Source organism: Sus scrofa, chromosome 15 (assembly GCF_054392235.1).
Source record: "Sus scrofa isolate SSC_HxYL_T2T_F1_AM1 chromosome 15, Sscrofa_HxYL_maternal_Yorkshire_Landrace_v2.0, whole genome shotgun sequence".
NCBI classification, from domain to species: domain Eukaryota; kingdom Metazoa; phylum Chordata; class Mammalia; order Artiodactyla; family Suidae; genus Sus; species Sus scrofa.
Window position 1 is genome coordinate 31,647,927 of NC_139397.1, and position 13,287 is coordinate 31,661,213.

The 13,287-nt window shown below is 44.7% G+C and overlaps 1 protein-coding gene across 11 annotated transcripts in view; it reads right to left on the bottom strand.

The window, feature by feature from the left end:
* The window catches only part of MGAT5 (alpha-1,6-mannosylglycoprotein 6-beta-N-acetylglucosaminyltransferase), a 372,876-nt gene that overhangs the window by 87,972 nt on the left and 271,617 nt on the right, over positions 1–13,287 (bottom strand). For all 11 annotated transcript variants that reach the window (XR_014830585.1, XM_021075187.2, XM_021075189.2 and 8 more), the window contains one exon: positions 8,594–8,727. Coding sequence is in view for 10 of the 11 variants with exons in the window: in XM_021075187.2 (XP_020930846.1) it covers positions 8,594–8,727 (134 nt within the window). In the remaining variant the exon portion in view is untranslated. The remainder of the gene's footprint in view (positions 1–8,593; positions 8,728–13,287) is intronic.

Sequence of the window (13,287 nt, forward strand, 5' to 3'; positions counted from 1 at the left end):
AGGAGCGGCCCAAGACATGGCAAAGAGACAAAAAAAAAAAAAAAACCCAAAAAACATATAGGCCAATTTGATTTAAGGTAGCTTTAAATGTATCTGGTTTCTTTCTTCCTGATCTGGGAAGAAAATTTTGGCCAAGTATTTAGACAAAAAAGGATGACAAGATTTAACCTACTTCCAAAAACGTGGTCAAGGACTTCAGTACATCTTTTAATGACAAAGGTCTTCGGCAATTCATTAAAACATTATACTAAAAGTAGTTATTTCTATTACAAAATAAAACAGCATTTCTCCATATCATTCCCATTTCCAATTTTGTGTTAATTTAAACTAAGCCCAAGTCAATCAGTGAGCTAGATAACGGTATCTTATTTAGAATGGGATTCTATCCCAGACTCATAGGTCACCTAGTCTAGAGACTTTCAAGATTATTTTTTATTGAACTCTTTAAAGCAAATGAACTCTTTCTCCCAGTCAATTTTACTAGAAATCCGCATCTATACCACAGATAAACCAGAGCTGTTGCAGCAAGTGGGGCCCCTTTATTTTGCATAGGAGCTGGTCCCCAGGGCTCCAAAGAACATAAGTAATTATTTTTTTTTGTCTTTTTGTCTTTTGTTGTTGTTGTTGTTGTTGTTGCTATTTCTTGGGCCGCTCCCGCGGCATATGGAGGTTCCCAGGCTAGGGGTTGAATCGGAGCTGTAGCCACTGGCCTACGCCAGAGCCACAGCAACGAGGGATCCAAGCCGTGTCTGCAACCTACACCACAGCTCACGGCAACGCCAGATCCTTAACCCACTGAGCAAGGGCAGGGGCCGAACCCGCAACCTCATGATTCCTAGTCGGATTCGTTAACCACTGCGCCACGACGGGAACTCCCATAAGTAATTATTGATCTCATTCAGGGCTTAGCAAACTTTTTCTGTAAACAAAAACCAAATACTGTAGACTGTGTGAACACATAAGGGCTCTGTCACATATTTGTTTTTATGTATTTATTGTATACAATGTATTAGATTGTATATAATTTTCAAAATGCAAAAGCTACTTTAAGCTTGCAGGTCATAGGCCCACAGGTGTTTGCCCCCTTTGATTTATTTTAGTTTTTAACAGCCTTGTTTATTATAACTGGCATATAATAAAGTGCATGCATTTAAAGTGTACAATTTTATAAGTGTTGACACATGGATATCGTGACTCCATCAGCACCATGAAGACGGCAGATATACCCATCTCTCTTTCTCAGTTACCCCTCCCCAGGCAACCACCCATCTGCTTTCTGTCACCATGGAATAGTCTGCATTTTCTGGAGTTTTATGTACATAGCCTCATACAGTCTAGACCCTTTTTAATGTCTGGTTCAACCACCCCGTGTAATTATTTGAGGTCTGCCATGTTGCCATGCGTGTCAATAATTCACTCCTTTTTACCAATTCCTTCTTCACTCATAAGGGAAGAAAATAAAACTGGAGGCGCCACTCAAAATCCCACCAATGACAGCAGAGCAGGCCCAGAGACAGGCCCTATTCTCTTCCCGGGATCTCTCCCTGCTAAATTTCACCAGTGGTTTGGAAAAACTTGATACCTCTCTGTGGTCTGCAGAATCTGCACAGGTACAGCTCCACTCCTCTTGCTTCAAATCCTTCCTTCCAGTGTCCCCCAGACCAGAGCATAGGGCAGTGCCCAAAGCAGAATGCATTCCAAGAGTTCTCATCATGGTTCAGTGGAAATGAATCTGACTAGCATCCATGAGGACGCAGGTTTGATTCCTGGCCCTGCTCAGTGGGTTAAGGATCTGGCGTTGCCATGGGTTATGGCGTAGGTTGTAGGCACAGTTCGGATCTGGCATTGCTGTGGCTGTGGCACAGGCCAGCGGCTGCTCCAATTTGACCCCTAACCTGGGAATCTCCATAAGCTGTGGGCCCAGCCCTGAAAAGACCAAAAAAAAAAAAAAAAAAAAAAAAAAAAAAAAAAAAAAAAGGCATTCCAACTCATACCCCAAGTTCTGCAGGTAAATCAGTGTCAAAAGAAATCAAGAGGGAGTTCCCACTGGGGTGCAGTGGAAATGAACTGGACTTGGGGTTCGATGAGGACTTGGGTTCGATCCCTGACCTCGCTCAGTGGGTTAAGGATCCAGCGTTGCCTTGAACTGTGGTATAGATCACAGACTTGGTTTGGATCCCACGTTGCTACGGCTGCGGCCAGCAGCTGTAGCTCCAATTTGACCCCGAGCCTGGGAACTTCCTTTTTGTGGCTGATGCGGCCCCAAAGAGTGAAAAAGAAAAAGAAAAAGAAAAAGAAATCAAAAGGAGATTGAGCCATTCATCCTGTAGTTACTACACACCTACTATGTGCCAGGCACTGTGCTAGATAGAACTGTGCCGTGATGATTCCTGTCCTCAAATTGATTCATATTTTAGCAAGAGACTGACAGAAAAAGAGAAATACTTAATTAAAAAATGAGTAAAGTTACATAAAAGGAAGTTAGAGGATGCTGTGATAGAGATGGGAAGAGGGCACACAAGTGGGACAGAGTAACCTTAGGAGGTGGGGCTGGGGTGATCCAGGGCAGGAAGTCTGGGTTATAGAGGATGAGCCCCGGATGGAGGGAAGGGGGTCTTGGAATCTGTGCAGCCAGCGCCAGGGGAGAAGCAGGACGAGGTGAGCCCAGGGCACTTGTGATTTACTCAGAGAGCCTGCCCAACCACTGAGCACTGGATTTCACTGGAAATGCAATGTGCTCCAAGTTTACCATGAAGCCATTGCAGCGATCTTAGAAAAGAAAGAGCACAATCCAATTTACATTTTTAAAAAGATCACAGTGGCTGCTGCTGTTTGGAGAATGGATTAAAAAAGGGCAGGAAGTAAGAACAGAGAAGGGAAAGGTGGTATCACATTTCTGTTTGTAATCATATGCATATGTATCTTATATTACACATTTCATTTTTAGAAATGGTTTTTCTTCTCGCTCATTTGCATATCTGTACTTTTTGGATGACTATTATACAGACACATAAAAGATTATTATTGACTAAATGCAATATAATGTCTTTTCTACTGCACTGCCTTGTATACCAGGAAATGCCTCAGAAACAGAATTTCAACTCACAGTTGATTTACCAGAAACTTGAATAAGAGGTAAACATCATATGTGAAAAGCACCAGAGTAAGGTAAACATTTTTACTGGAAAAAAAAAAGATAGTTCTGGATATATTTGTTTGGAAATTTCATTGTTTAATAGTTGAAATCTGATAATAAAACTATATTACAAGTGAAAAAAAAATCGTTCTGCTCTGGGGCCTGTGGATGTGGCACTACAAGTCATTTTAGCGCTGCTTTAAAACCACACAGTCTTTCACAGAGAATAGACTTGTGGTTGCCAAGAGTCAGGGAGGGGTGGATTGGGAGTTTGGGATTAGCAGATGGAAACCATTATACATAGGATGGATAAATAACAAAGTCCTATTGTATAGCATAGGGAACTATATTCCTGTAATAAACCATAATGGAAAAAAATATGAAAAAGAGTATATATGTGTATATACATATTTATGAATTCATATATATATGAATCATTTTTCTGTACACCAGAAACTAACACAACATTGAACACTGTAAATCTACTATACTTAAAGAAAAAATAAACTAAAAAAAACCCCAAAACATACAGTCCTCATCATTGAGATAAAAAAGGAGCTTCCTGCATTCAGGTGAGACTGGCTGACTGTTTGCTGACAGGTGGGCTAGGGCTGGGGCAAGCCAGAAACAACGGATGTGCTCACATCAGGCCTGTTTACTCTTTGCAGAACTGGCTGCTAGGCTGCTGCCAACTTCCTCATCTGTGTGGTGAGCACCCAGGAAGCAATGTTTTACCTGTCACGCCAACATTTTCCCAGGGCTCCTGCAGTGCACCTAAGTCACACATGTAGACCATGTTTCCTGACCTCTGAACCCTGCTCTCAACATGGACTCACCCTGCAGGGCGGGGGCAGAGGAACAGAGGAATAAGGGGCGGCAGGGAGGCAAGTTTCCAAGAGGGGAGGCCAAAACCCTGATCCTGGTTGTGGATTTGTCATGCCATGGGCAGGAGAGGAAGACCTTGGTCAAGTCCCACCATCTCCTCGAGCTAATTTCTCCTCCAGAACCCAGGATGGTGAAGGAGGTAACAGGTGCCCTCACTTCCTCAGCAGGACTCACCAGGCTCTTTGCTAAATGATGGCTGCGAAAGGCTCAGGGGATTGTAAACACTGCACCACTCTAAGGCCCTCTTCTCATCGTGTCTTAATTAGTGAGTAGGCAATAGCCTTTGCTGAATGCCTCCTCTTGAGAGATGCCAGGCTCCGGGCAGGGGCCTTTGTCTTTGCAGTAACAGAGGTTTTAGGAAAGTCACACTTCACGTTCCATCTACTGCTTATCCATCAGCCTCAAGCATACAGAACACAAGCAAGGACTCCAAAATAACCCAAAAAGACCTCTGACGAGATCGATGCCAGGAACTGTTGTCCCCAAATGTGTCCTCCAAGAGAGACTGGTTTACATGGGACATAGTGTAGTTCAGGGGCCAGCAAACTTTTTCTATAAAGAGCCAGAAAATACATTATTTTAGGCTTTGCTGGTCATACAGTATCTATCACAACCATACAACTCTGCCATTTTAGTGCAAAAGCCTTCACAGACAATGAGCTGGTTCCATAGGTCCCACTATGTCCCAGTAAAAACTTTACTGACAAAACCAGATTTGGCCCAGGGGCCAGAGTTTGCCAATTGCTGACACAGTGTAAAAGTCAGAATCCAAATATTTTTGAGCAGGCTTGTATTTGCCAATTCCCCATAGGCTCTATCCTGCAACTCCCCCCACCCTACCATCTCACATCCCCACCAATTCTCACTGTTTCCTATCTGACCTCAATCATGATAATCAAAGCAGCAACATTTATTTAGACTTCCTCTGTACCGGGCCCATTTCTAAGCACTTTACAAGTCTTATCCCATTTAATCACTACAGAAACCCCATTATCATCATCTGCAGGAAAAATGAGGCCAAGTGAGGTTAAACAACTTGCTCAAGATCAGGCAGAGCTGGCAGAGGTGGATGTGAGGCCAGCTATCGGGCTCCATATTCTTGACCATTATGCCCTACTGCCCAGCAGGCACCAACTATACAAACCAGGACAGCAGATGCCCAGGAAGACACAAGGCCTCCCACCTCCTCCCAGCGTCCACTACTGACCACAGGTTTGTCCACTGGAAGGGGCCAGGCACCAGAGACTAGCAGTGGCAATGCTTGCAAATGTTCTTAGTGGGACACGAGATGTGAGGGGTGGGGTGGTGACAGGAATCAGTGCTCTCCGTGGTAAAAACTAACATGAGAGCTGGCAGTCTGACAGGAGGAGCAGGAAGGCCCCTCCAGAGCGCCCCAAATCCTCACACCTCTTGTCACCCCTCCTCCCTGGGGTTCTGCTCCATCAGCCTCTCCACTGCACCCTCCCCCTTTCCAACTTGGTCCTGCTTCCTCATCACTGGCCTCCTGGATGGCTTCTGTCACGGCCTCAACCTAGCTCTGGACAGATCCACTTGATTTCTGTCCCACAACTTCAATGCCAAGTGAAGAGTCCCACTGACTCAGTTTGGATTTCTGAGCCAAAATCACGGTGGTTGATCACCAATGAGCTGTTCTTCCCTGGGCCATAGGACAACCCCTGGGCTAATCAGACAAGGGTGGAAGGGTCATGGGGTGGCATTCCTCAGTCACATGCCTCGGCAGGTGGGGTGATCTCTCAAAGGGGGGGGGATGAGGGTTACGTGGGGCACGAGTGACAGTGCAGCAGGTATCTTCAGAATTTCAGTGAGTCCTAGAATCTGAGGGAGGAGGTCCTGAGTCATCTGGTCCAAACCTGTGCCCACCCAACATGCCCCCCCGCTACAACCCTAGGCCTCCTGGGAAGGAGGTGGGGAAGGAGACAATAGGGTTAGGGCAGAAAAAAAAATACCCCAACCTTCCTGCCACCTAAAGCTTGGACACACAGAGTTCATGCCGTGTTACAGTAGAAACAAATCTGACTAGTATCCATGAGGATAAGGGTTCAATCCCTGGCCTCGCTCAGTGGGTCAGGGATCCAGCGTGCTGTGACCTATGGTATAGGTCGAAGACTCGGCTTGGATCCTGCGTTGCTGTGGTGTAGGCTGGTAGCTATGGGTCCAATTCAACCCCTAGCCTGGGAACCTCCATATGCTGCGGGTGCAGCCCTAAAAAGCCAAAAAAAAAAAAAAAAAAAAAAAAAAAAAGCTCTGTACATGTGACTGTGATAACACGGTCCTTAAAGGGTGCATCTGATTTCTATGCACACCTACTAGGCGCTATGGAATGGGGAAGTTTCAGAAAAAGAAACTAAATTCTCATACACTGTGCTATGTTCAAAGCCTGAGATGATGTCCTGACTTTATGTGAAAATTTTACAGTATTTTTCATCATTTGGGGTCTTTTCTCATCAAAGAATGCTGGAAAGTAATGTATTAAAATGTATACAACACCCCGGATATTTGGTATTCAGAGAAATTCTAATGTAGACACACAGCTACTCAGCCTTTTCGAACACTTGGGTGACACACAGCACATGGAATATCAGGTCACCTATTTTTCTAATGTTTATATTTAGAAAGAGTCATGTCAAATTCCAAATCACATCCCAAATCACTTGGGCCAAGACGGTTAATACTTTTGGAATTCTGACTAACAGCAAGGAAATCATCCCTTTACTGGCAGTTATGACTTTGCCCCCAAAAAAGGTGACCAAAAGTTTTCAGAATGAATTTATTGTTTTGTTTTTCTAGGGAAATTCAGGAAGTTGCCGGGAACACCTAGGAGGAAGCCGCACTTGTTTGCAGAACAGAAATGTGTACCTTCAAGGACAAGTCCACATGGCCATGCAAACTACCTTTTTTGTTTGTTTTTTTGAGCAGGTGCAGGGGGAAGAAGGGAGTTATATGCTTTTTAAGAGGCCACATCTTGCTAAAACCAGTGCCATGATCCTTTCATTTACAACAGAGCTGAGAATGAGAACATTCAATGTCCCCTTTATAACCCAAGTTCACCAGACTGTCAGCTGAAAAATGCTCTGTTCATACAGGGCCGGTTTCGACACAAAGGAAGCAAAGATGTATAAATTCACGAGAACATCTTAGATAATGATTTATAATCTCAACTGATTTCCTTTTACACAAGAGGAGAAAATGTGGAATAATATATAAGGAAATGAATCTTACTTGACCAGCCCTAGTTTCTTAACCTCGGCACTACTGATACTTTGTGCCAGATACGTCTTTGTTGTAGGGTTGTGCCATGCACTTTGGATGTCTAGCTGCATCCCTAACCCTCACCTGCTCACCTCAGATGTCAGGGGAATCTCCCTTCAGTCATGACAACCAAAATTGTCCCCAGACATTGCCAGATGTCCCCTGGGGGGAGGGGAGGTGTCAAACTGTCCCCAGTGGAAAAGCACCGTACTAAACTAAGACAGACTTCTAGCTGTTACAGCCAAGATAGTTATCTGGAAATAAACCAGCTTTCCTGGAAAGAAGCTGATGTGTTATCCCTTCTACATAGTTAGCATTTCAGAACTGAAAAAAGGGTAGCAATGCTTTCCCTTTTCTGAACACAAGGTCAGACAACCAGGAGCAGGGAATTCTTCCCTGTACCTTGTGTGTGCTCCCCCAGCAGTCAGATTTTCTAACTTCCTCAGTAAGGGAGACATGGTAACAGGAAACTACAGTTTCCGCTCTTTCCAGAAAGTGATTAATGTTTACGTTTAGAAAGAGGCATGTTTTCAAAGTCCTGGAGACTGTTCTCATACAAACACATCCCTGAAAAAAACATTACATTTGTATACTAAAGTGGACTTTACACATAAAAAGATTTGCATGTCATGTCAATGGGGTACACCCCAATCTAGTTCCTCTTCCATAGGGACCCTTCCCAGATGTGCCTTGGAAATCACCCAGGAGGATGGACCAAGGGGCCCTCCAGGGCCCAACAGTCCAACGTTTTCAGAAAACTTGGCTTGGCCTGCCTTGCTTGTTTGGCTTGTTCCAAACAACAAGAATGTTCTTTCAACCAAGACATCCCCAAGCAGGCCTCTCCCTTCTCCGGTCTGTTGAGTACTGACCACAGCTGAGAGGATGTGAGGGCCACTGCCCTCCCCAGGCAAAGGGAACTGTCCACCATTGCAAACCCTTTCACAGAGGGTAGAGGAAATGAGTCACCTGGCAAGGATCTCTCTGTGCAATGCCTTGCTCCAAAAAGGTGTCTAGCCCCTGTGGGGCCCTGGCTTCTGGAAGCAAGCACAGGATGTGAAAGAAGCTGGAATGCATCTCTTCCAACATGCAAACAGTGGGGGACTCTGCTGTGCAGCCCCTGGACAGGTGAGAGGTACAGCCTTTATGAGACAGCTGAACAATGACCCACCCAACTTGTCTACTTCTAAGCAGACCCCATTAAGTCTCAGGCACTTGGCTTGACTACTCCCTGGATCAAAGTTAAATGGAATTAGCCAACAAGCTTCTTTTGAGAGCGAGAGACAGGCACATGGGCTGACTCACCTTCCAGAAGTTATCCACTTTGCCATACACAAGGGACTGGTTCTGCCTCTTGATTTCATTAATGTGGTGGATGTCGCTGGAGTTCAGGTGCTGTTCGACCACAAACCCCAGGAAGCTGTTGTCTGGGGTATGAGCTGGTGTGGAAAGAACAGCACAGGACAGTTAAGATTCAATCAGTCAGAAGACATGACAACTACAAATTTAATGCCAGCCAACTTGCACAGAATTAAATGCTTTCATTTCACCTTGTTCTTTCTTACCTAGAGGGGCGAGGGGTGGCTCACTCCCACACAGCCCCGGCTAAACCTGCACAGGAGAACAAGTCTCTCCAGGATGGATTAACCCAAATCCAATCCTGCTTTTTTTTCAGTAGAAAGGACAACTATTTAAAAACTATTCACCTGGGTTCTCCCCTCCTTCCTGTTTCCCCAGCTACAAGGCTGCTATCTCCTGACAGAAATGCCCTCCTGCAGGTTTTACCAACTAGTGGCTAAAAGTCCCTATCTGTAGGGAGCAGGGCTGAATCAACCAGGTGGGTAAGCCCCACACCTCACGTGATCTCACCCAATTCCAGCTGTGTTCACCACCCGGTTGGCAAAGGAGATTGAGGGGCAAAACTGAGCAACATCACCCCAACCCTGCACCCCCTCTAAGAATCACTCACTCATGGAAGATGTAATTCCAGGGCTATAGTGAATGGATCCACAGGACAAAGACAGAATGACAGGTGAAGCTCCCTCCTGAAGCCCACCACCACAAGGAACTATGTCTAGTCTTCAAAATAGACTTTCCTGGAAAAGGCATCTTCTTCTGCATCACTCATCACTGGAACCCTAAAACTTCTGTAAAAGGCATCTTCTTCTGCATTGCTTATCACTGGAATCCTAACACTTGACCAAGGGAGCAACCCTACACCCTCCTCAAACATGTGGCTCTTGTGCCTATAATTTTTAAAAAGGAATGTCACCAAGACACAAGCCTTTCTTGATGAAACAGAGTCCATCCTCTCCTATCCAGTCATCTGTCCAGAGAAACCTTCTTTCTGGGAGATGACCGACCCTGCAGAGGCCCCTCAATATTAAATGAAGCAACTGCTCTGCTTGACTCTGACCTGAATAGAACAGCTAAAAATAACTTCAATGGAGAGAGACTCGATTTTCAGGAACATTCCCATGGTGTTGCTCCCACCCCATTCATTCCCTTGGGTGGGTGAGGGTGGTTCCTGGGTCTTGCTTTGGTTTCCTCAGGACCAGAGAGCCTCTCCCAGGTAGGAAGCAGGCACAGAAGTCCCTTCAGAGGGTCCAGGGATCTGGAGACCCCGGCCAAACTCATATACCCCCAGGAAAATGAACCAGGGAGCCTGGTGGAGAGCTGTGAACCGAGGGCATGAAAGAGCTGAATAAATACTCCTTATCACCATCCAGTCTCCCCGGCTGCTGCCTAATGGGGGTGACAGAACGAGGAGATAATAGGGTTGTGACTAGGGAGTTGTGTGCGGTCTGGCCAATCTGTTATTTCATTTCTGCGTTTTTGAACAAGTGCCCAGAGGCAATGGCAGTGGCTGCAGTTGGCTGGAAAGGAAATTACTGAATAAATTCTACTGCCAACAAGAGGCAGTGGTTGCTTTTTTTCTTTTGGAGGGGCTGGAGGGGAGGGGGAGTTGAAGAAGTGTGGGGGAAGGGAAGAGAGGCTGCATGCATTTGAACTGTCCACACAGCAGCTTAAAACATCTCTTCATAAAATCTTCAGTGAATTGTGAAAATTCTGCAATAGAACTTTACGCTTTAAACTTTGAGATCGTAGTTTTTATCTTCAGAAAATGTCTGCAGTGACTAGAGCTCCATGCTTTAGATATTTGTTTCTACAGTTCAGTTTGAGTCGCTGGTGGGCCCTTCTTAAAAGATGAAATAATCTAGCATCCAAAACACTTAACAGTTTTGGATATCCTAAGGTGTATTCAAAAATAAAATGATCATCAAAACCCCAAAAGAAAAAAAAAACTCCTATCTGTTTATATTTTTGTGTCAAAGATTCCCCATCTCTTAAACAATGCCAGGAAAGGAGGTTAAACCATCTGCTCAAAAAAAGTGAACAACGGTGGGCTTTCACTGTTTTATGACTATCATTTGGTATGAAATTGACGTGGACGCTGTATGAAGAATGAATTATACCTACAAGCTGTCCCTAAATTTTCATCCATACACCTTATTTCAACACCCCTTTCTCATCTACACATACTAATTTGGGGATCAACAACCTGCAGGTACAGTTTAGGAAGCGCAGGTGAGACTTCAGAAGAAATAAAGGTAGCACTTATAAACGTACTTCCACATTTCAGGAGCACTGGGCAGATGGGCCATGTCTCTTCTCAGTCCATACTGGACCTGTCACAGGAGACCGAGCATCTGCAACATGAGAGGATGCTCGGCTGAGACTCACCAGGCAGGTGGTGACTTGGAAGTAACCACCGACTGCTGTGCACTGCTTCCAAGGAGCCAGCCAGTAGCTGGGTGCCTGCCTGGTGGCAGCCTCATCTGAGCTCGAGTGTTCCTACTGCTTATAATAGATCAGAAGTGGAGTTCCCATTGTGGTGAAGCAGAAACGACTAGGAGCGATGAGGTTGCGGGTTTGATCCCTCATCTCACTCAGCGGGTTAAGGATCCGGTGTGGCCGTGAACTGTGGTGTAGGTTGCAGACGCAGCTTGGATCTAGCGATGCTGTGGCTGTGGTATAGGCCAGCGGCTACAACTCCGATCTGACTCCTAGCCTGGGAACCTCCATATGCCGCGGGGGTGGCCCTAAAAAGACAAAACAAACAAACAAATAATAGGTCAAAAGCCACAGGTACAGGTGGATGCTATCTTTAATGACCCTTCTGTGAAGAGCTACCTTTTCAGGTCAGGCTTTGTCTTCTGAGCTGCCTTCAGATGGGAACATGGACTTCAGCCGTGTTGGGAGGGTTTCAAAGGGAAGGTATTTACATTTCAGTGTAAATCAAAGAAATCTCACGTGACAAGGATATCCTGTACTTTTGGAAATCACTCCTTCCCGGGAGGTAAACACATGTGACTAAAAAAAAAAGAGCTGATATTTGAATCCTGGCTGCGGGCTGAGGGCTTTGTAGTGACCATTTCATTATATCTTCATGACAACCTTAAAAATGTTTGTACAGATGAAAAAAACAGAGAGAGAGTTACTTAAACGACTCAAGCTTACACGCTACGAAATGGCAACTTTGGGATTCGGAGCCAGACCAGCTGTTTTCAGAGCCCAGGCTCCTTAAGGCGCTCGAAAACACAGCTCCAGAGGCCAAATATTTTATTTCCTGGACTCTGTGAACTACAGTGGTAAACATGCTTCAGAGAAAAATAATGTTATAAAGTAGACCAAGATACACACGAAAGACCAATGAAATATATATATTTATATTTAAATATGGAGTATTTTCTCAGTTTCCTGAGCAGCTTTTATGTATGTGGAATCAAGTGTTTCTTCTCTTTTTTTTTTATGTGCTACAAACTGGAAGGTTTGCTGAGCATTAATAATGGTCTTTAATTTAGGACTTTTTTTCTTACCAAGAAAAGCATTACTTCAAGCATTTGAAAAGCACCTATTTACAAATGACTACAAATCAGTTTGATGACTTTTCCTGAGCAGATTACAGCGATGACTTTTAGGAATTAGCTGCAATAATTCACTCAAGGACAAACATTTTAGAGTACTCTCTCTATGAACCAGGTTTATGGGCTATGTATTGAGGAATTACAAAATAAAGGTGGGTCTTCGCCCTTGTGGAGCTTACCAACTATTTAATAAATAAAGTATAAGGTATACACTGTATTTACCAAGCAGTTATCACGTCCCCTTTCAAAATTAATTCAAATTTTTTATTAAGGCAATTGACCCTTCTTTCAACTGCATAAATCTCCTAGGTCTGATATTCAACCACTCAGCCCTCAACATCGCTAGCAAGTATAGAATTTATTCTAACAGTTGTCTGCCAGTCTTTAACCACAGCACGCCTGGCCCTGCAGTGTTGGGGCATCGAGGGCAGAAGCCTCAGAGCCAGCCTGGGCTCCCTCCCCTCCCCATCCTTACAGCCAGTCAATCACCAAGTCCTGGAAGCTGGGCAGGGGGCGGAGGTGGGTGGGTGGGGTAATGTCACCTTCTCTAAATCCATCAACTCCTTCTCTCCTCTTTACCCTTCCTAGTTCTGACCTCATCAAGTCTTGTCAAAACTTCAATGGAAAAGTTTTTCTTTTCTTTAAATAGAAACCATTTTCCTGGTTAGAAGAGAAATACATTTTCAGTGTCTAACTTTTTTCAGACAAGAGAGGAAGATAGAAGGAGAGAAAAAAATGTCACCCATCCTCTTAGCTCCTAGAAATCACCACTATTGGGTTCCTTTTTTCTAGACGCATGGGTATTTTCTTTTTATTCTCAAACCAAAATTGGATCCTCCTGTACCTATTCTCCTGTGAAGTTCTTTTTCCATTTACACAATGTGCTGTAGGTATCTTTCTGGGGTGGTGACCACAGCTCATCATTGCTTGTTAAAGCAGCACAAAACCTCATGGCCTGAACTCATCCCATCAGATGGAAGGCCCATGGTTCTGGTCTGCCAACATGGCTTTGTTGAACCTGATGGCCCTTCCCACACCAGCCATGCAATTCTGTTCCATCCAGGTGGCTTG